We start from the raw sequence: 23715 nt of genomic DNA, 5'->3' as shown, positions 1-23715 counted from the left end.
ATTTTACATGAAAACAACAAAAAGTTATATTACATGAAAACAACAAAAAGTTGTACTAGTACGTTAAAATGCAATTGGTATACATTTTGTTAATTTACAATTACTTTGTATTGTTTAAATATTCTATGTAATACAAACATTTCACAGCTTGGTGCATACAAATGTATATATATATATTACATGAAAACATTTGAAAATTTGCATTGAATCGTGAGCTGAATAATATATAAATAAGACAAGCTGGTTCAATAATAATTTAGCATTTTCATATATATTACGAGTGCGAGTAGCTACTGCAGTAAACCTTATCACAAAAATCCAGATTCTGTATATTGTCTCTGTCGGGGAAGGTACAGCACAAATGACCACCACGACAGATATGTGCCAGTTTTCTTAGTTTTGAAAAATAAACGATCGAATTCCATCACGCCATCACGTAGGTCTGCCGATTCATAGATTTGAAACACAGGGACTTCGATCAGTTATCGCAGTAATCCGAAAGGTTCTGGTGTTGATATTGCCTTAAAGCTGATTAAAGTCTGCATATAGTATATAGCAAGATCGTCAGAAAATTCGGACTATAATCGCAGTAGATATTGTGATTTTGTGGTCTGGCCAGGCTTGAACAACTTATCGTAAACAGTTTCGTCCTAAATAAACAAACGCTTATTTCAGTGGGTCAACAAACAGATTTAAACTTTGTAAGCAACTTGCCTTTAATTCATAATGATAGATATTAATTTCTAGCGACAATCATCGCACTTTGATGCTTCGTGTGAAGCCCATGTCCACGTGCCTCCATTTTGACAGAGTGCTCGCTCACGTAAACAGACGAAACACGTGATCGCTAAATATCGGACCAAATCTCATAAAATCTCGTGAACAAACTACCAAGTTGTAAACAAAAGAAATGTTAGCCAAAACCTGGAGGGTTTTATGAAAATCGGAAATTTGTTTGCGCTTGGGTTGTTATGCCGTCTTTATTCCTAGTAGTTAAACAAGTGTCCTCTGTAAGGTAACGTCAGAATATGGCAGTTATCTCCCTTCAATCAGTATTTTCGATATAGATTTGCAAAAATCGATGCAGGTGTAGATATTTACAAGACATTATTCTTATTGTTTATTCAAAATAGTTCCTGAAATGTTCACAACATTATCAGCATAGTTAATACATTTCTGTGCACATCTACTTTGAATGACGGACTACAATGACGTGCCTCATACTTGGACTAATAAGCGAATCATTACCCCTAGTTACAGAAATTACCACCAGAGGTCTCAAATTCCGGGCTTCCGCCGAAGAGAAATTTATACTGAATATACCTTTTTTCATGTAACAGCACTTTATTTGTAGTCGTGATAGTTTTCATAAATGTATATATAGTTCAACTACATCATATATGAACCGAAAGAAACTACAAAATGAACTGTGAAAGGAAATATAACGAAAATGAAAGTGAGAGATTGTGACGTCACAACTCGTAGGTGATTGTAATATGGCAGGCGTAAACGCCTCCATAAAAAACTAAAATCCCACGTTAATTCAGCCCTATGTTTTGCCCCAATCATAATTTATTGTATGATGTCACGAACAATACATTGACGACACGTTCACAATTAATCGTTATGCCATAATAGCACGTGTCTGCTGTCTTTATGACTCTGACTGTTAAAAGGACGTCAAACAAAATAAATCAAACGGCTGTTTTCCCTACCCGTGGACAGGCTAATACTCGGGGTGAGATATCCCTGTCCATGAAACAGACACAGGTATCCGGGCGAATTCTTCATAGCTGGCTCAATGGTGCTCTCCTTAAGGAAGACTATGAATACAAATCATACGTCAAATTTCGACTTTCTTGTCTTAATTTTTAAATCTAAAATAAGTTCAATTTACTCTACATATCCTATTACGTATGAATTTTGGTTCAGCTTTTTTCAGCATCTTCTCAACGGAAATATTTGTGTAATTGCCAGAAAATCAGTGTTCAGAAGAGTATTTTACCCTCAGAATATTACGTGTAGGAACATGTTTAAAAATAAACAGATATTATGATCGTATTATTTAAAGCTCAACAAATTGTCGACGAGAGCATATAAGCTCAATGGCAATCCCTCAAAGAAACCTAGCAATAAGCGGACCCATGTATGCAGAAAACCAGTCACTAAAAAATTAATACGGACGTCACAAGATGCCTTTCTGCTTCGCCTCCCTGAAACAATAGGGACTTGAGAATGTGTTACAGTCTACGTGTATTTGAACCTTCCCTTGTGGGTATAGCACATTTTCAGCCGTTGTGGGGGGGCTAGATTTAAATTCGGTAAAAATGACACCCGGTGTTCATTTATTAACACCAGGGGTGTCATTTTTACCGAATTCAAATTCCAAATATACGTGGATTGTAACAAATACTCAAGTACCTGTGCCTGCAACGACATGACATTGTTCCGTTAGACACAGCTTCATCTTTATAATATATTGTGTGTTTAGGATTATGCCAGTTTTCTATTTATTTTTCTCTATTTGTACGGTCATGGTGTTCTTGCCATCTTGAATCTCTTTGTCGATTTCCAGTGTTTTATTTCGTCGTTTGTTTCAAAGCATGATCGTATCAATGTCAATTTCAGTAAATTTCACTAAGTCCGACATGCGAAAAAAAAACCTCTTCATTCGTTATTGTTTTAGGACTTATATTAAGATGGACCAATTTTTCACGTGGAATGCCATATCCATGAAGCTTATACCTGGAGGTCTGGGAATAACTGCTTGTGAATTTGGATTCTCATTTGTCTCTCCAAAGTTACCAAGGGCTCTTGTACTTTCCAGGGAAAGGTCCAATCAATTTCCTTCTGAGAAATTGGATCAAAGATAGCTGATATACAAAATCAACCACGTGCACGTTTTCAATAAACAAATATCGCATTTTCACTTAATTATATCCTGTTTTTAAAGTGGTCTTTATTTTATCCGATCCAGCTGCATCCGGTTGGTTTTGTTTTGTTTTGTTTTTGTTATTTTTTGTTATGCAAGTGGACTTATCAAATCACGAGATTATCAACCACTTAATTTCGTTCGCGCTTGCACATTTACTAGAGCATTTAGCAATCAGTTACAAAGTGAAATAGGTTTGATATTAAGTGGGAAATCGCTCAATACTTCCAGTATTGTATCAACGTCATGCTTTGTTACCATTGTTCAGTCTCAAGGCCTTGCATGAATATAAATCTTAGGATACATAACATGAATCTAAAAATACAAAAAATGAATCAAAAGATACAAAAATATAAAGACAGGGCATCGGGCTGGGTTTAGCTCCCACATCAACCAAAATTATTTTTGGAAAAAAAAAAACCCCACAATTTCAAAGATTTTCTACTTTAAGGGATTCCTTGATACTTCCAAAAATAAAATATTTGTGTTCAGGATACAAAAAAGAAATTATCAAACAATTTTAAAAATGTAAACTTCAAACATTTTACAATGTCAATGCTTGCTTGAGATTTTCAGAGTGTTTTTTTGTGTCTAAGGGTAAACTATAAAAATATTTTTCGAAAAATAAAAAAATAGCAACAAAAAACAAACATACAACAATTTGTAATTAAAAATTCAAATATTGATTTCTGTTGATGTTTGCTAGAGCTTGATATTTCCAGAGTAACATTTGTGTTACAGGGAAAACAATAACAAAATATTAAAATTAGATCCTGTAATACTTTTTTCCTTCGTACAGAATGCAACGCATGTTTATTTTAAACAAGAGGCCCAGGGGCCTTAACGGTCATCTGACTCTAAATTAAAGACCCTTATAATATTGTAGTATACATTCTCTGCAGGTTTAGTGGCACTGTTGGCCATGGTGGCCATCTTGGATTTCTGACCTACCTTAAAAATAATAACACTTGGCCATGACCATCTCAGGATCATTTCTGGTAAGTTAGAGCCAAATCCCACAGGTGGAATTTTAGAAGAAGTTTGAAATATGTGTTGTTCAGGAAAAACATGATTGCGCAATCATGTTACAAAATGGCCACCATGGCTGCCATGTCAAAGTTTTTACGAGGCCGAAAAATAACAACACTTTGTTACCTCTCTTTCCTTAACATCCTCACCAATTTCCAGCTCAATGGCACCAGTGGAACTGGAGAAGAAGTTTAAAATGTGTTTTTCAAGATGGTTGCCATGACGGCCATCTTGGATTTCTGATCGACTTGAAAAATAACAACACTTGGTCAGGACTATCTCAGGATCATTTCTGGTAAGCAAGAGCTCAATCCCACTGGTGGAATTTGAGAAGAAGTTTGAAATAGGTGTTGTTCAGAAGAACCATGATTGCGCAATCATGTTACAAAATGGCTGCCGTGGCTGCCATGTCAAAGTTTTCACGAAGCCGAAAAATAACAACACTTTATTGGCTTTCCTTCCTTAACATCCTCACCAATTTCTAGCTCAATCGCACCAGTGGAACTGGAGAAGAAGTTTAAAATGTATTTTTCAAGATGGTTGCCATGGCGGCCATCTTGGATTTCTGATCGACCTGAAAAATAACAACACTTCCTCAGGACCATCCCAGGATCATGTCAGGCAAGTTTCAGCTCAATCTCACCAGTGGAACTTGAGAAGAAGTTTCAAATGTGTTTTCAAAATGGCGGCCATGGCGGCCATCTTGGATTTCAGACTGACCCGAAAAATAACAACACTTGGTCAGGACCATCCAAGCATCATTTCAGGCAAGTTTCAGCTCAATCTCACTGGTGGAACTTGAGAACAAGTTTGAAATGTGAAAAGTTTACGCACGGCGGACGGCGCACGGCGCACGACGCACGGCGCACGACGACGGACGAAACATGATGACTATAGGTCATCCTGACCCTTCGGGTCAGATGACCTAAAAACTATCAGCATGCAAAAGAAACTGACTAAAAATAAATAAAACGAGGACAAAGCACGACGGCAAAATACAAAATACGAGGGCAAAATACGAGGGTAAAACACAAAACACGAGACACGAGGGCAAACACGAACACAATATAAAGTTGCATGGGTACCCTTAAAATGTACAAGACCAGGTGTCCCGAAAGGATAAGCCTCTTAGACTTCGTCAAGGACAACCGTCTTGGATATATCTACCAGTCATACAAACCGAATTCCCAGAGAAAAATGGCGAGAAGTTTAATTGACAAGAGCTTCTAATAATACTAATTATTAAAATAGCCTCAAAGAATTAAAATGTTGAAAGTTCAATTTAAGGTTTTAGTTGAGGTGACATCTTGCCATTGTAGATGCTTCATACCATGTCAGATATAGTCTACACAGTAGAGTTTAAATACACGTGTTTATTAGGGAATAATACGCCGGACAGTTCCTACAAAAGATTGACGACGTATAGCGACTGTAAATCCACATCACCGGGATGGATCAGGGCGACGTCAAACGGGAAACCACACAGCTGGATACCGATCTGTAAATATATATGACTCTTATTTATAGAACTCGTATTACTAGTTATATGTGATGTGACAGGGGTATTATACATTATGACAAACTCTTTATTTCATGCACCGAACGGGATCGTCTACAACTAGAAATTGTTTCGGAACAATTTGACGGGCTTTTCACTATTTAGCATAAATGACTTAAAGGCTTGGTATTTCCAAACATAAAAAACTATTTTAGAACACTTGATAGGTCATTCACATTCTAGTTTTGATTAATCTGGCATCTGAGATATTACATTTCAACAAAGGAGTGGACGAAGGGAAATAACTCGTACAGCCTTGTACGAGTTATCTCCCCTCGTCCAACTAACGTTATATCTCAGATGCCGTTATATATCTGATGCCAAATTAATTCAAAATGGCGTTCCGCGTTAATGGTAAACGTTACCGAAACACCAAAAAACATGAAAATCATCAGAATAACATTTTGAATCATACTTAAATTTCTTTTTTTGGAAAAAGATTAAAAAATGAAGATTTTCTAAAAATAGACTTATTTGACCCCATAGCGAACGCTTTTATTTGACCTCTGACCCTAAAACTTTTAGGGAGTAAAAGCTAGAGCCAGCCTTTAACTACAAATAACATAATTACCTGACCACTGTAAAATGAATACTTTTTTAATTATGGGCATTTTAAGCTTTTTAATAAATGACGTCATGGCGGCCATCTTGGATTTCAAATCAACTTAAAAAATAACATAACTTGGCCAGGACAATCCAAGGATTATTTCAGCTAAGATTGAGCTGAATACCACAGGTGGAACTTGAGAAGAAGTTTAAAATGTAAAACTATTTTTAATATAGAATATATAGTGGAAATTCAAAATGGCGTATACCGGAAACCGTATGTGTCACAGAAAAACTGAAAAGGTCAAATTTATCAGAATGACATTCTACATCATACTAAGAACTTTTTTTGGAAAAAGATTGAAAAATGAAGATTTTCTAAAAATGGACTAATTTAACCCCATATATAGCGAACTCTTTTATTTGACCTCGATCTCTGACCTTAAAACTTTTGGTGAGTAAAAGTTAGCGCTAGTCATTATCTACAAATAACATTATTACATGACCTTTGTAAAATGAATACTTTTAGAGTTATGGCCATTTTAAACTTTTCAATACATGACGTCATGGCGGCCATCTTGAATTTCAAACCAACTTAAAAAATAACATAACTTGGCCAAGACATTCCAAGGATTATTTCAGCTAAGATTGAGCTGAATGCCACAGGTGGAACTTGAGAAGAAGTTTGAAATGTACACACTTTTCTATTGAAATATATAGGGGGAAATTCAAAATGGCGTACAACAGAAACCGTATGTGTCACAGAAAAACTGAAAACGTCAAATTCATTAGAATGACATTCTGCATCATATTTCGAAAGAATTTTTGAAAAAGAAGGAAAAATGAAGATTTTCTAAAAATAGACTAACTTGACCCTCAGGCGAGCTTTTTCATTTGACCTCTGACCTCAAAACAATGCATTATTAAAAGTTGGCCCCTGATTAGTCCTACAATAATATATCTTTGAAATTATTTTAACTGTTACCGTTTTGGAGCTATGGCCACTTAAGCAAAATAAGATCTGACGTCATGGCGGCCATCTTGGTTTCTTGACCTACTTGAAGATGTTGCTGTCACCCCTTCAACTCATGCCATATACAATAGGCATAACTGACTTGGCATACCTTTTACCATTTTCCCACAATTTGTGTGACAAAATAAAATGCAGAAGAATAATAATAATAATAATAATAATAATAATAAACAGAACAGAAACAATAGGTCTTTTCACCACTTTTGGTGAAAAGCCCTAATTAAACCATTCAATGAGTGAGCTACACTTCATATAAGTCATCGAACAGCCAGCCAGAAGGGGCCTTATTTTGCCAATAAAGGTACATACTTATACACTACCTTGCGTTAATGCTTTACCTTGACACTTTTAAGAACTCCGTCTTTTTCCACACAGCCGAAGAACACGCCAGCCATTCCTCCATTTAATCCACGATCGTATACAGAGACGCCAAGAAGAGACTTAAAGAATGCTACTGGAGTAAACTTTGCTATGTCGTCACAGTGGTCTATCACCTGTACAGGAAACGTCACTGAAGTATTTGTATTTTTCAAATCTCGTACACATGGTGCCAAAGAGGTAAAATTATTCGTTATTTTATTTCGTCACAATGACGCTACTGGGTTACACGTTGCTATCTTTTGAAATTGTTCTATCACCGACAATGCTAACGGCACTAGAGAAAAATGTTATACAAAATGTATCCGCAAATGACGTCAGTAGGATAAACCTTGCCAATTCGGCTGACCATTTTATTCAAACAAAAAGAAACCATCTGAGATTGACTTTGATAAGTTGCCATGACGTTTCATTACCTTTACGCCATACAAAGGGACCCATCTCGAAGCTGGAGGTGCCTGACAAAACCGCTGTAAGATGGACTCCGACGAATGTGGGTTTGTGTCTGGACAAGGTAGAGCCATAGACGAGTTGAAGTAGGTATACTTTAACAAAGCTTTCGTCACCTCCACTGAGTCACATGTTACGTAACCTATAAGGGGTATGACATAGGTATCGGAACGGCAGATGGAAATAATGGCATAGCACATTGCACAAAATCAATGTCGAAAATTGGCGTAAAAGAAGACAAGAGATTCCAGATGATTATTAGCGCCCACCATTGAATGACCTTTATTCGACCTCTATCAGACTGGTTCCTCTCTTCTTTTCATTTCTCATCTTTATCTTAATCAGTTGAAAACAAGAGAAACCTACATAATATATATGAGATCGATCGATCAAGAACTCTCTGAGAAATGGGGGGAACAAACTTCAACTAATACAAGAGGAATCTAAATGAAAGAAATATCATCAAAAAATTAAATGGAACATGCAGTTGAAATCTGAAGAAATAGCGATCACAAATTTCAAACTTTCAAAACTCAAAATGGCTGCCTGTCGGTCATCTTGTTTTCAGACCAGTCTAAAATATAATATGTCCAAGAATATGACCAAGAGAAACCTACAAGTGAAATTTGAGAAAGATCCATGAAAATAACAAGAAATGTTTTAGGACGAACTGACACAGGACAGACACCGGACGCCGACCAGATGCCGGACGAAGAACATTTTGATTACCCCCTAATCTGATGATGGTTGGCTAAAAAATAGGCATAAACGATGATAACGCAGTAAAATATCGGACTAGAAGACACTGTACACACAAACTGATATCAACTTTAAAGACGTAAAAGAAAGATGACGTACGGCGGATACGTTCGTAGGTACAGAACGATGACATACAGATAAATAGAGATCTTACGGTGAAACTGATGAGTGACCCCTGTTGGGATCACGGGAGTAGTTGTAGGTGGTACTATTGTGGACGGTTTATCAGACGGCAGTGCTGTACAACTCGGCGGTATACTTCCTGTTTAAAAACAATACCAGGCAATACCTAGTATGATTAACAGCCACACTTCAATCATATCCCGTTCTTTGTAGTCATGAGAAGATATACAAACAGCACTAACGATTAAATTTGGTCATATTGAGAAAAATGTTAGAAAACATGGAGATCCAATGGTCGTGCCCCTTGTCCCAGAAGTGTTAACAGGAACATTTCTTATATTTATTGTCATAAGTTTCATTGTATACCAAGAAAAAAATAAAACTTTCAACAGGTAACCTTACACAGATAACTAGTCCTAAACGAGAAACAGTATGTAATTAATATTACATGTCTGCAAAAATTTGCAAAAAATAAATTAAAATCAAGAGAGAAGTTGTATTTCTGGGAAATATATGTATCAAATTGAAAGAGGCTGGGTGGGGACAATAGAATACTTACCTGCTGTCCAATTCCTAAGATGTTTTGTGTGCATTGGCGCAGACCAAGGTTGCATAGAGTCCGAGGGAAGAGCGAAGGAAGAGGAGGATTGCGAAGAGGAGGAAACTGCTTTGGGTGGGAGAATCTGAAAAAAAAAATAACAAAGTACACGAGAATTAAGTTGTCGGACAGCACAAAATGTGCAAGTATATAAACTTCGGTAAGAATTCGTTCTTTTTAGATGAAGTATTTGGACTTGGGTAGGAATCCGTTCTTTTTTTATGAAGTATTTGGGCTTGGATAGGAATCCATTCTTTCTTTGATGGAGTATTTGGGCTTGGGTAGGAATCCGTTCTTTCTTTGATGAAGTATCTTGGCTTAGGTAGGAATCCGTTCTTTTTTATGAAGTATTTGGACGTGGGTAGGAATCCGTTCTTTCTTTGATGAAGTATTTGGACTTGGGAAGGAATTCGTTCTTTCTTTGATGAAGTACTCGGACTTGGGAAGGAATTCGTTCTTTCTCTTAATGATATATTTGATGTCAGATTGAAAGAGCAACAAGGTTAAATAGAACATGCGATAGATGATATTCATGTTCACACGTTATCTGAACCATATCAGAAAAAATATTAATGTTCACACGTTACCTGAACCTCATCTTTAACAAAGATATTCATGTCCACACGTTACCCGAACCTTGTATATAAAACGAATATAATAATTTTCACGCGTTACCTGAACCTCGCCTAAGTAGTTGAAACCTGTTATAGGATTGGCAGTGGGCTGGCCATGGTACTCTCCTCCAAGAAGTATGTAATAATTGGAATCGTTCAGCCATTTTGGCTCGGCAAGGGCGAGGTACACCTTTGACAAAAACAAGCTGACTTTAGTTAACATGGCTACATAGAGTGTAAGTGGAGGTCAGTTTGAAGGACAATGTCACTGGTTACCTGATATGATAAGCTCTTTGATAGAATTGGTACTCATGTATACTCATCGACCAAAACATGGTGGTGTAATCTATATTACTGATAGGGAATACCTTATATTGTCCAAGAGGCATATCGCTGACCAGTTGAACTGACTTTGTAACCAGTGGTATTTCTGCGCGTCCGGGCTGCCAAAGTTTCTCAGACCCCTTCCTGAGGTGCAGGTCAACTCTGTATACTCTACAGAGGAGAAAAGGCGTATAGTTAGATGGGTGGTTAAATGGCCACGTACTTAGTTTTCTCCGTATATGTCTTCAAAGACATAGGTATAATGATCATTAAAACTGTACGTGACTTTCTGTCTAATCATTTGTGTCTGGAAAAAGTGTTTGAACGCAGCAGATGAAATAACCTGCGTCATAACAAATTTTGTACAACAATTTACGAAAACTACACTACCGGTACAGACCTTAGGCCTACAAAGTTTTGTACAACAATTTACGAAAACTACACTACCGGTACAGACCTTAGGCCTACAAAGTTGTGTACAATAATTAACGAAAACTACACTACCGGTACAGACCTTAGGCCTACAAAGTTTTGTACAATAATTAACGAAAACTACACTACCGGTACAGACCTTAGGCCTACAAAGTTTTGTACAATAATTAACGAAAACTACACTACCGGTACAGACCTTAGGCCTACAAAGTTGTGTACAATAATTAACGAAAACTACACTACCGGTACAGGCCTACAAAGTTTTGTACAACAATTTACGAAAACTACACTACCGGTACAGACCTTAGGCCTTCAAAGTTTTGTACAATAATTAACGAAAACTACACTACCGGTACAGACCTTAGGCCTACAAAGTTTTGCACGATAACGCTATCTCTGATATACAACTTACACGGTTGTGTTGAGTTCCAGGACGAGGAATATGTCCAGGTTCCGGGCGGGTGTAGCGAAGCCTTTGTTTACTAGACTGACGTGGAAACACATATATTCCCCAGCGTTTGCCGCAGTTGGCAGGTCAACCTAAGTGATGGAATCTCGTGGACATATGAATTGGCTTAAACTATGGTTATTCAGCGATTCCGGCCATCTTGCGCTGACGCGTTGACGCTATCTTAATGTGACAATACGAAGAACGACAACTCGAAGTGCGACAGCGTAAAACCTGACAACGCCACTTGCTTCATATGCAGCTATTTCTAAGATTAAATACACATTAGATAACATTTTAATCATAAATGATGGAATTATGAACTGCCTTGTCAAGCGTAACGTCGTCAGCGGGAATCAGTGTCTAAGGTAACGTTCCTAATTCCCGCGCTATTTTTGATGCCGAGACTTACTGTGTGAAGAAACAGCTGGTAGCCGAGTCGGCTGTGGATACCAGTAAAGCAGTTATGATGTTTGTAATATTTCAGTGTTTCATCAGGATCCTCTACATCCAAATACGTCATATGGATCTTCTCAAACATCTCCAGGGAATCGGCGCACAGACTGCAACATAGGCCTTATTATTGTTATTCATAGGCTAACCTCTTAATATCATTGTTTTATCAAAACTAACCGCACGATATGCATTTGTATATTTGCAACTGTTGCCGTTGTTGGTGTCGCCGGGGTGACAAGGCCGCCCTCCAGTAACATTTTACTTACTGTGGCCCGTTGTTGGTATCGCCGGGGTGACAAGTCCGCCCTCCAGTAACATTTTACTTACTCTTGGTTGTTGGTATCGCCGGGGTGACAAGTCCGCCCTCCAGTAACATTTTACTTACTCTTGGTTGTTGGTATCGCCGGGGTGACAAGTCCGCCCTCCAGTAACATTTTACTTACTGTGGCCCGTTGTTGGTATCGCCGGGGTGACAAGTCCGCCCTCCAGTAACATTTTACTTACTGTGGCCCGTTGTTGGTATCGCCGGGGTGACAAGTCCGCCCTTCAGTATCATTTTACTTACTCTTGGTTGTTGGTATCGCCGGGGTGACAAGTCCGCCCTCCAGTAACATTTTACTTACTCTTGGTTGTTGGTATCGCCGGGGTGACAAGTCCGCCCTCCAGTAACATTTTACTTACTGTGGCCCGTTGTTGGTATCGCCGGGGTGACAAGTCCGCCCTCCAGTAACATTTTACTTACTCTTGGTTGTTGGTATCGCCGGGGTGACAAGTCCGCCCTCCAGTAACATTTTACTTACTCTTGGTTGTTGGTATCGCCGGGGTGACAAGTCCGCCCTCCAGTAACATTTTACTTACTCTTGGTTGTTGGTATCGCCGGGGTGACAAGTCCGCCCTCCAGTAACATTTTACTTACTCTTGGTTGTTGGTATCGCCGGGGTGACAAGTCCGCCCTCCAGTAACATTTTACTTACTCTTGGTTGTTGGTATCGCCGGGGTGACAAGTCCGCCCTCCAGTAACATTTTACTTACTCTTGGTTGTTGGTATCGCCGGGGTGACAAGTCCGCCCTCCAGTAACATTTTACTTACTCTTGGTTGTTGGTATCGCCGGGGTGACAAGTCCGCCCTCCAGAAACATTTTACTTACTCTTGGTTGTTGGTATCGCCGGGGTGACAAGTCCGCCCTCCAGTAACATTTTACTTACTCTTGGTTGTTGGTGTCGCCGGGAAGACAAGGCCGCCCTCCAGTAACAGTTTACTTACTCTTGGTTGTTGGTATCGCCGGGGTGACAAGTCCGCCCTCCAGTAACATTTTACTTACTCTTGGTTGTTGGTATCGCCGGGGTGACAAGTCCGCCCTCCAGTAACATTTTACTTACTCTTGGTTGTTGGTATCGCCGGGGTGACAAGTCCGCCCTCCAGTAACAGTTTACTTACTGTGGCCCGTTGTTGGTGTCGCCGGGAAGACAAGGCCGCCCTCCAGTAACAGTTTACTTACTGTGGCCCGTTGTTGGTGTCGCCGGGAAGACAAGTCCGCCCTCCAGTAACAGTTTACTTACTGTGGCCCGTTGTTGGTGTCGCCGGGAAGACAAGGCCGCCCTCCAGTAACAGTTTACTTACTGTGGCCCGTTGTTGGTATCGCCGGGGTGACAAGTCCGCCCTCCAGTAACATTTTACTTACTCTTGGTTGTTGGTATCGCCGGGGTGACAAGTCCGCCCTCCAGTAACATTTTACTTACTCTTGGTTGTTGGTATCGCCGGGGTGACAAGTCCGCCCTCCAGTAACAGTTTACTTACTGTGGCCCGTTGTTGGTGTCGCCGGGGTGACAAGTCCGCCCTCCAGTAACATTTTACTTACTCTTGGTTGTTGGTGTCGCCGGGAAGACAAGTCCGCCCTCCAGTAACAGTTTACTTACTGTGGCCCGTTGTTGGTGTCGCCGGGGTGACAAGTCCGCCCTCCAGTAACATTTTACTTACTCTTGGTTGTTGGTGTCGCCGGGAAGACAAGTCCGCCCTCCAGTAACAGTTTACTTACTGTTGCCCGTTGTTGGTGTCGCCGGGGTGACAAGTCCGCCCTCCAGTAACATTTTACTTACTCTTGGTTGTTGGTATTGCCGGGGTGACAAGTCCGCCCTCCAGTAACATTTTACTTACTCTTGGTTGTTGGTGTCGCCGGGAAGACAAGTCCGCCCTCCAGTAACAGTTTACTTACTGTGGCCCGTTGTTGGTGTCGCCGGGAAGACAAGTCCGCCCTCCAGTAACAGTTCACTTACTGTGGCCCGTTGTTGGTGTCGCCGGGAAGACAAGTCCGCCCTCCAGTAACAGTTTACTTACTGTGGCCCGTTGTTGGTGTCGCCGGGAAGACAAGGCCGCCCTCCAGTAACAGTTTACTTACTGTGGCCCGTTGTTGGTGTCGCCGGGAAGACAAGGCCGCCCTCCAGTAACAGTTTACTTACTGTGGCCCGTTGTTGGTGTCGCCGGGAAGACAAGGCCGCCCTCCAGTAACAGTTGACTTACTGTGGCCCGTTGTTGGTATCGCCGGGGTGACAAGTCCGCCCTCCAGTAACATTTTACTTACTCTTGGTTGTTGGTATCGCCGGGGTGACAAGTCCGCCCTCCAGTAACATTTTACTTACTCTTGGTTGTTGGTATCGCCGGGGTGACAAGTCCGCCCTCCAGTAACATTTTACTTACTCTTGGTTGTTGGTATCGCCGGGGTGACAAGTCCGCCCTCCAGTAACATTTTACTTACTCTTGGTTGTTGGTATCGCCGGGGTGACAAGTCCGCCCTCCAGTAACATTTTACTTACTCTTGGTTGTTGGTATCGCCGGGGTGACAAGTCCGCCCTCCAGTAACATTTTACTTACTCTTGGTTGTTGGTATCGCCGGGGTGACAAGTCCGCCCTCCAGTAACAGTTTACTTACTGTGGCCCGTTGTTGGTGTCGCCGGGAAGACAAGGCCGCCCTCCAGTAACCTTTTACTTACTCTTGGTTGTTGGTATCGCCGGGGTGACAAGTCCGCCCTCCAGTAACATTTTACTTACTCTTGGTTGTTGGTATCGCCGGGGTGACAAGTCCGCCCTCCAGTAACATTTTACTTACTCTTGGTTGTTGGTATCGCCGGGGTGACAAGTCCGCCCTCCAGTAACATTTTACTTACTCTTGGTTGTTGGTATCGCCGGGGTGACAAGTCCGCCCTCCAGTAACATTTTACTTACTCTTGGTTGTTGGTATCGCCGGGGTGACAAGTCCGCCCTCCAGTAACAGTTTACTTACTGTGGCCCGTTGTTGGTGTCGCCGGGAAGACAAGGCCGCCCTCCAGAAACAGTTTACTTACTGTGGCCCGTTGTTGGTGTCGCCGGGGTGACAAGTCCGCCCTCCAGTAACATTTTACTTACTCTTGGTTGTTGGTATCGCCGGGGTGACAAGTCCGCCCTCCAGTAACATTTTACTTACTCTTGGTTGTTGGTATCGCCGGGGTGACAAGTCCGCCCTCCAGTAACATTTTACTTACTGTGGCCCGTTGTTGGTATCGCCGGGGTGACAAGTCCGCCCTCCAGTAACAGTTTACTTACTGTGGCCCGTTGTTGGTATCGCCGGGAAGACAAGACCGCCCTGTAGTAATAGTTTACTTACTGTGGCCCGTTGTTGGTATCGCCGGGAAGACAAGACCGCCCTGTAGTAACAGTTTACTTACTGTGGCCCGTTGTTGGTATCGCCGGGAAGACAAGACCGCCCTGTAGTAATAGTTTACTTACTGTTGGCCGTTGTTGGTATCGCCAGAATGACAAGGCTGCCCTCCAGTAACATTTTACTTACTCTTGGTTGTTGGTATCGCCAGAATGACAAGGCTGCCCTTCAGTATCATTTTACTTACTCTTGGTTGTTGGTATCGCCGGGATGACAAGTTCTACCGCCCATTATATTATACTTGGTATCCACAGTAACATAAGTCATATTGGGTAGAGTGCCAAGATTCAGTCTAGGAAACGCGTTGATGAAGTGATTGGTGTCGCCGCCGAGAAGGCATTCATGGAAGTATCCTATAGCAAGGACACAAAAGGCATTATGTAGGCAACGGAAGAGACAACTACGTGAAGACCCATCATATCGTCAGATGTATGATAAAAGGATACATATTTTCATATCAGAAGCCCAATTTAAGGTCATTTAGACTAGATGAAAGGTCAAATATACAAGGTGAAGGAGAAGCATTAGGCAAAGGTCATACACGCCAGGCGAAGGTCATAATCACCAAGTGAAGGTCATAAACACCAGGCAAAGGTCATACACACAATGCAAAGGTCATACACACCAGGCAAAGGTCATACACATAAGGCAAAGTTCATACACGACAGGCAAAGGTCATACACACAAGGTAAATGTAATACACACAAGGCAAAGGTCATACACACAAGGCAAAGGTCATACACACCAGGCAAAGGTCATACACACCAGGCAAAGGTCATACACACAAGGCAAAGGTCATACACACCAGGCAAAGGTCATACACACAAGGCAAAGGTCATACACACAAGGCAAAGGTCATACACACAAGGTAAATGTAATACACACAAGGCAAAGATCATACACACCAGGCAAAGGTCTACACACAAGGCAAAGGTCATGATACACAATCTAAATGTCATCTGCACAAGGAGAAGGTCGGATGTAAAAGGTTAAGGTGAGATCAAGGTCAGGTACAAAACGTAAAGGTCGGATGTAAAAGGTTAAGGTGGGTCAAGTATGAAACGCCAAGGTCATATACAAAAGGGGAAGGCTACAAACACAACATAAGTGTCAGGTACACAACGCAAACGTTAGTTACCCAAGGTATATATTAAACGTGATGGCCTCACATCCAGAAAAGTTAACACGTGTGCAAAAAATAAAACAAACACACACAACATACATATGCACAAGTTAACAATTACATACCTACTCGTAATTTGTCGCTTTTGGTGAGGATATCGAAGTAGGAAGTACTTGTCTGGGACACGAAATTCTGTTTATACTCGGGCTTCGGTACTTGTAAAGGGCTGGAGCGGACAGGAACCAGGAAGTATTGATATCAAATTAGTTCACATCGCATTATTTACATATTATATCAAGAAAAATGTAAGCGGATAATTTACAAGATATATACTTGATTACCATGTGTCATAAAATTCTCCAAATAGGGGAAATAAGGAATATCAGATATATCCGGTCCTTTGTGACACGGAAAATTATCAAATTATTCCTTACTTGGGTAACAAAATGCACTATCTGAAATGAGAACTGTGTTGACAATTTTTTATACAGAGATCAATGGGTGACCATATCACCCATACACAGACGATGGTATTTTCCCAGTACAGCGGGTAGCTCAGAGGGATGGAGCGCTGACCACGTTAACCTCAGGTGAAGATCCGAGGTGTCTGGTTCGACACTCCCTACCCGTGGATGTAGAAGTCGGTACTGTTGTGGTTGTGTCCATGGGCAAGACACTTGGATTGAATGCGACCGACCTCCTATATACTGTTCAGTGAGGTAGTCATCAGCTACTACACGGTGACTCCGCCTAGCAATGGCCCTGGCTTCACGGGGCAATAAACCCAATAAACAATCGAATATATTCAGCATGTAAATAATTTGGTGACATTGCCTAATGGCGCTAGAACATTAACAATTGATGATATTGGACTCGGAGACTCACATTGATGCTGGTACATTCTGGAACAGCGCTCGGAACAACTGTGTGTAAGTTGTGTTAGGTGGAGCCGTCTCTCCTGATACGTCTGGTTCATACCACAGACCTGCAGGGAAACAAAGAGGATAATATCTGTCGTACACCTAAAAACCCAAAGAAGAAAAGTCTATCGTGTGTCTGGAAAGAAAAACAAATTAAATATAATAACAATTAAAAGAATAATAATAATAATTGTTGTTCTACTCTTCAGAATACCTGCTATTACAACAAAATTGGATACCGACCTAATTCTCCTAGAAAGCCCGCCTGTATCGCCACTATAATTCCCTCGAAGTCGTGGAATATTGGTTTTAGCTGTATGACATGACCCAGGATTGTTTCCATTGTAGGCTCCGAGGCTTGTGTATTGTAGGTCATGTCCAGGTCCTAGAAATTTAGAACCAAGCATTTAATATATCTGTACCAGATCGTCAACAGAAATGGTTGTATTCTCAAGAAAGACTGAAAATGCAATATTTTAGAGAGGATAATATTTTTGCAACGGATTTCTTGTTTGAATAATTGCACTGTATTTGATATTACATCGTGAATGCTCTAATTGATAAATGCGACAATCTTTTACACAGGCAAAATGTCTTGAGATAAATTTAACCTGTACTTGACCTGAATTTGACCTGAATTGACATGAAGACATTTTACCTATGTATAATTCGATAATGCGCTAAAATTGGACTCGCGAAAATATATACTTCATTGGTGACATTGGTAGTAAAGGTTGAAGCCGACTTAAAATAAATAAATAACGCAATACTATTTTTCTATTATGTTATTGCACAGCCATCGTAATGCAGGTTTGAAAGAGAAGTTATATAAATTCATTACCTGAGTATTTTTATCAAATCTCAGTTTTATACTCAGTCTTATACTCACAGTGTTGTACATGAACCTTAGTACCACATTCCAACCAGCCTTGTGTACGGTAGTCATGTCATGGCGTATGTTGTCAAGGAAGCTCTGGGATAGTGCAGCGCCTGAAACGTCATCCAATAGATAGAGGCGTAACAACAGCGTGGTACCGTCCCGTCCCCGCCAACAGTCCAGTGTCGACTCCTATAAAATAACACTGCAAAATCTTCTCCATTCCACATGTAACTCAGAAGGTAAGATTGTGTACCCTGCAGTATGGTTTGATGAAAATAAATGTATCTGCTAAATGTATTGTAATACGTTTACCTATATATGATGGAACCATTGGTTGCGAGATACCTAACAATAGAAATACACTCTATTGTTTGTGACACTTGGCATTATAGTTTACTGTTAGCGAGACGCATAGCAATACATTGACATGACACTTTCTGCATACGTTCTCGTTCTTACCTTTATCGCATCAAATTCCGCTACATTTGATGACGTCATCAGTTTATGATAAAAACCACGTCCAGGGTTCAGCCAGACACTGCTGTCCTCACTATATATCTTGTTAGTATATGATCTATAACATAAGACTCTTATTTTGTAGGTATATATTACAATAAAATGATAAGAACAGGATATTCTAGAATCCTACAGGATTCGAACTTTGTACCCGGCCACATATTCGCATTGAGCGAAGAAGTATGTTTCGTCAACTGAGAGACCGTATTCAACGGCATGTACAAATCAAACCTACTCGCTCATTGTACAGTGTATTAATAATATCATCTGTGTTCTAGCTAGGTTGATTGCATCTTGTACTTGTTCATTTATTTTTGATTATTTTATTAATTTAATGTGCTCTTATTCGTTCACTTTTTTCAGGAAATAAAGTTACCAAACCTCTGCGTTCTTCCGTCCGGACCAACAAGAATGATATATATAAAACGATATAACGTATTTCATACCTATATAGTTATTTTTCAAAGAAACATCATAAAATGATTTGATTCACAATTTAACATTAATTTGCTCGAATTCAAAACTGTTTGGAGTGTAATACTTACGCATTACTTGGTAAGAGTGACGAATTACACACATTTCCGGTTCCGGCGACAGATGACGAAATACTGACCAACCCTGTCAACGAAAGTCTACAGGTTACTTTGACATAGTTGTGTTTTGTTTTATTGAATGTTGTCCATAATGTACAACATTATTTAGAGCTTGTTGTCTTCCTTTAATACAGATAGTTTTTGCTAATAAACCTAATGAAGCCTTGTATATAGTTTAATGTTTGCTACACACATACTAGAAGTTACTGCTAAACAAACTAATGTACCACTATCGTGGAGTACCACAGGGGAGTGTGTTAGGGTCGTTGCTGTTTTTCCTTTTATTTCCTTTTTATTATATTAACGATTTGCCGAGACTAAAAACTTTTTGCATGTGATATTTAATATGTGAATGCATTGGTAGTCAAAAGGCTGCATAAGTAAAATCCTCTTATATCTTAACATTATTCCTAATGTCTCCATTGACACGGCCTCTGCACCCATTTTGTTCTTTGGCCGAGAGCTTTGAAATTGTATTGATGATAAGGAATCATAGGCCTTTTATCAGCATACTGTTTGCCGGGTGATTTGTCCAGCTATCGTGACAATGTGTAATTGAACTAACGTGAAAACATCCACCACATCAATCAAGGACACCGTCCCAAACTGATTTGTACGTAGGGCGTAAACCAACACACCACCGAACCGTATCTCAATGTGTTAATGTTGTACTGTGTATCGTATATATAACATGTCTGTGTAATTATGTTATTTGACAATCTACAATGCTCACTAAATCAGGAAATGCAATAAAACAATGGCTTATTAATTGTAGTCTGTTGTAAATATTTACAGTTAAATTATCAAAACACTTGAATTCGAAACTGAGAAACAGGAAGGGATTACTCACCAATACCATAATACACGGCGACAAGTACACTTCTCATGGTCACCTCCAACCCCTATCTCTGTCGTACGTGTGACACACGACATGTGTCACACAAAGATATGGAATTGCCTTGTCGCCTATTCTTGGCAGTTAAATGGTATTACCTTGGTGACCAAAGAACAAAGTTTGTCCATGTCGTGTCGACAGTGATGCTGACGTTACTAAGTATTATAGAATATTTGAAAGAGAGATAGATGGGGTCAACATTTGGCCCCACATCAATTTCTTTAACTTTTTCACCATTTGTAGAGACAGAAAAATGAGCCATAACCACATAAATTATTAGTTATTATTAATACTGATGGTCGCAGTGGGCCTCCTTGCATAACACCAAGTTGAATAAAGGGTGTACCCTAACAACACGGTTAATACTTTTCACAGGGTAATGTAGATTTGAAAATTAATTAAAACTGTTAACAGTGTGTAAATTTACTGTCATTTTGATACCAAATATGTCATATTGATATACATGAGGTTAGCGAAGGGATACATTTAATTAAGAAAAAATGTAAAATGTATCCAACATTATCAATTTAAATTAGTATAGTTGTAATCACAGTCTATATTCTATACTTATTTAAAACTTTCCATATGCATATAAACTTTCTAATTAAATGTATCACTACGCTTACCTCGTGTATGCAAATATGACATATTTGCTATCAAAATAACAGTTTTATACATTTTAAACTGATATTTAACTGATTTCAAATCTACATTTGCCTGTGTAAATTGTTAATCATTTTATAAGGGTATCTTCTTGACTCGACTTGGTGTTGTGTAAGGAGGTCAACTACGCCTTTATGTTATTATAGTTCATTTTGATGTGTGTATCTACACGGTGAAAAAACTAAAAGAAATTGTGGGGAACGGCGCTAATTAATGTTAAATCTCCATAGCCGTTGACCACACCTTCTCCATGAGATGTATCTTTAAAGCCCCAATACATACATCACTTAGCTTTTTTTTTTTTATTTTGTTTTTTAATTCAGAAAGTTTCTGAGAAAAATCCACTTGATAATTAGGCAGTTTACACTACAATATACTTCAGCTAAGTGGCATCTATTTAGAAATGCTTGGTCGGAAAATCGAAAGAAATTAATAAAAGTGGTTCCCACTTAAAATACCAACCGATGTTATTCGAAGTTCCGGAGGCTGCCTCAAAAACGGGGGCAAAATTAAAAAAACAAGAACAAAAAACACAAAACAAAAGAAAAAGAAAAAGAAAAAAAGAAAGAAAAACAAATAAACTAGAATCAAACGTAATTTCGAAACGACTTTGAAACTTCTTTTTTAGAAAGTTGTGCTACAGCCTATAATTTCGATAATTAATATAGTCGAATAAGTGGAAATTAACTGTGAATACAGAAAAAAACGAAAATCGTAGTATTTAGAAATGGTGCTCGTTTCAAAGATTTTGTATGCATGCATTGCTGTATGATATATATGTATCTTGGAATCCTATATGCTATGTTGCATTTGGAAATAAATTGAATCGTGTTGATTACAACTATACTAATTCTAGTTGACAATGTTGGATACATCTTAATTTTTGTAAAAACTTGATCTTCAAATCGAATGTATCACTACGCTTACCTCGTGTATGTCATATTGACATATTCGGTACCAAAATAACAGTAAATGTTCATTGTAAAGTGTTATATTTACATTTGGTGTGGCAATGCCCTTATATATTACTAGTAAATCCCTACCAAAAGCAGCTTCATCTATGAGAGTATAACTGAAGTTGCCCTGAGGGCGTATGAATATCTCACTTGCATATTTTTTTTATTTTTGCGATTCATTAATAGAACGTAAATATAAGTAATAAACTGCCTAGATGCAGCAGACCTACTGGTATAACTGCCATTTACACAACAAAATAACAAACGATGTAAGATAAATTTACAGTATTTATTAAAAAGTTTGCAGATAAGGGGTGCATATCACCTTAGCAGTTACCTCCCTTGGACCGGGTGGGGTATAGCCGTGGGCTATTTGAACCCCGTAATGCTGAAGAGCATGGTGCTGAAAAGCTATGGCCAACAACCCGTTGAGAACATGACTTGGAGGTATGTCTGACCTGAAGCTCATGGGTACCATAGCCTGGTCGCTCAAGTGTCCAGGAGTCGGCAAGAGTTGGGAGTTACATCACTTAGGCTTGGGGTTCGACTTGCTGTCTTACCCTGGGCCAGATAGAGTTGATGTATGCAGTCCAGCTAACCCTTGGTTCTGGGGTTGGATTGACCGATTTGTGGTGTATAGCAGTAGTCTGGCATCATTAATAGTCCATGTTATTATGTTATTACATGGTGTCAGTTTACTGCCATAGGCCCAAAGGTTGAAACCGATAAAGTCACAAGCAACCAATTAGATAAAAGTGGCGGTGGGGAGGTGGATGGTATGACTGTTTGTTCCAGCAGTTAGAACAACAATGGCAATTTGGATAGAATTTCTGAGGAGAAATTGACATTAGCCATGTGACCGAGCGTGGTCTTCTGATTGGATCTCTTGACATCCTTACCTTGTTAGTAAGGGGCTGTTTAATTAGAATATGTAAATTAGGTGCAGGAGTGAAACCTCCCTTCATAGATAACCGTAGGGTCAGGGAGGTCATGGATAGAGCCAGACTGGTCAAGACTGAGTGATAAGGGTAATTAGATTCCCCAAGATAACATCTGCATGCAAGTCTTATCTGTGCCCATTACATTCAGACTGGGAAGTTGCTTTGATAAGGTTTGTTTATCTGAGAGACAGAGAACATAAAGACTAGCAGGTGCTTGAGTATATATTTGCACATGTGTGCAGTTGACAAGCGGACATGAGATGTCCTTTGATACAGTTTATTTAGCCTTGGCGTGACCTGTACTGGTCAGCAAGGAGGAGCATAAATCTCCAAAAGCTTCAAGTGAAGCCATGCAGTGTGTTAAATTGACTGTGTTTGGATGACAGGCAGGCCCCATATCTGCTGTGTAAACCTGCCTAATATTTAATATTAGACTTTAATTTACACAACAAAATAACAAACGATGTAAGATAAATTTACAGTATTTATTAAAAAGTTTGCAGATAAGGGGTGCATATCACCTTAGCAGTTACCTCCCTTGGACCGGGTGGGGTATAGCCGTGGGCTATTTGAACCCCGTAATGCTGAAGAGCATGGTGCTGAAAAGCTATGGCCAACAACCCGTTGAGAACATGACTTGGAGGTATGGCTGACCTGAAGCTCATGGGTACCATAGCCTGGTCGCTCAAGTGTCCAGGAGTCGGCAAGAGTTGGGAGTTACATCACTTAGGCTTGGGGTTCGACTTGCTGTCTTACCCTGGGCCAGATAGAGTTGATGTATGCAGTCCAGCTAACCCTTGGTTCTGGGGTTGGATTGACCGATTTGTGGTGTATAGCAGTAGTCTGGCATCATTAA

At 39.8% G+C, this 23715-nt stretch overlaps 1 protein-coding gene across 1 annotated transcript; it reads right to left on the bottom strand.

Moving 5' to 3' along the window:
* Nucleotides 1-5029: 5029 nt before the first annotated feature.
* LOC117343941 lies at nt 5030-20315 on the bottom strand. The gene is made up of 17 exons (XM_033906508.1): nt 20255-20315; nt 19357-19429; nt 18755-18869; nt 18305-18484; nt 17659-17800; nt 17381-17480; nt 16621-16721; nt 15560-15725; nt 11637-11787; nt 11189-11316; nt 10389-10515; nt 10082-10210; nt 9368-9491; nt 8840-8947; nt 7893-8068; nt 7437-7592; nt 5030-5459 (listed from the first exon to the last, which is right to left on the bottom strand). Exons 1-17 carry the CDS (start codon nt 20289-20291, stop codon nt 5364-5366), a joined length of 2109 nt encoding a protein of 702 aa, XP_033762399.1. The 5' UTR covers nt 20292-20315; the 3' UTR covers nt 5030-5363.
* Nucleotides 20316-23715: the final 3400 nt, after the last annotated feature.

The sequence above is a fragment of the Pecten maximus genome, chromosome 15, assembly GCF_902652985.1.
Source record: "Pecten maximus chromosome 15, xPecMax1.1, whole genome shotgun sequence".
NCBI lineage: Eukaryota > Metazoa > Mollusca > Bivalvia > Pectinida > Pectinidae > Pecten > Pecten maximus.
This window is presented reverse-complemented; position numbering and strand designations above follow the sequence as displayed.

What these genes read in the sequence shown, in the direction of transcription:
- LOC117343941 (XM_033906508.1), bottom strand. Translation starts at nt 20,291, where the DNA reads ATGAGAAGTGTACTTGTCGCCGTGTATTATGGTATTG. An exon ending in GGGCTTTCTAGGAGAATTAG is followed by an intron (nt 17,481 to 17,658) that starts GTCGGTATCCAA and finishes GTTTCCCTGCAG; the next exon opens with GTCTGTGGTATGAACCAGAC. An exon ending in ACCAGCTGTTTCTTCACACA is followed by an intron (nt 11,317 to 11,636) that starts GTAAGTCTCGGC and finishes TCCATCACTTAG; the next exon opens with GTTGACCTGCCAACTGCGGC.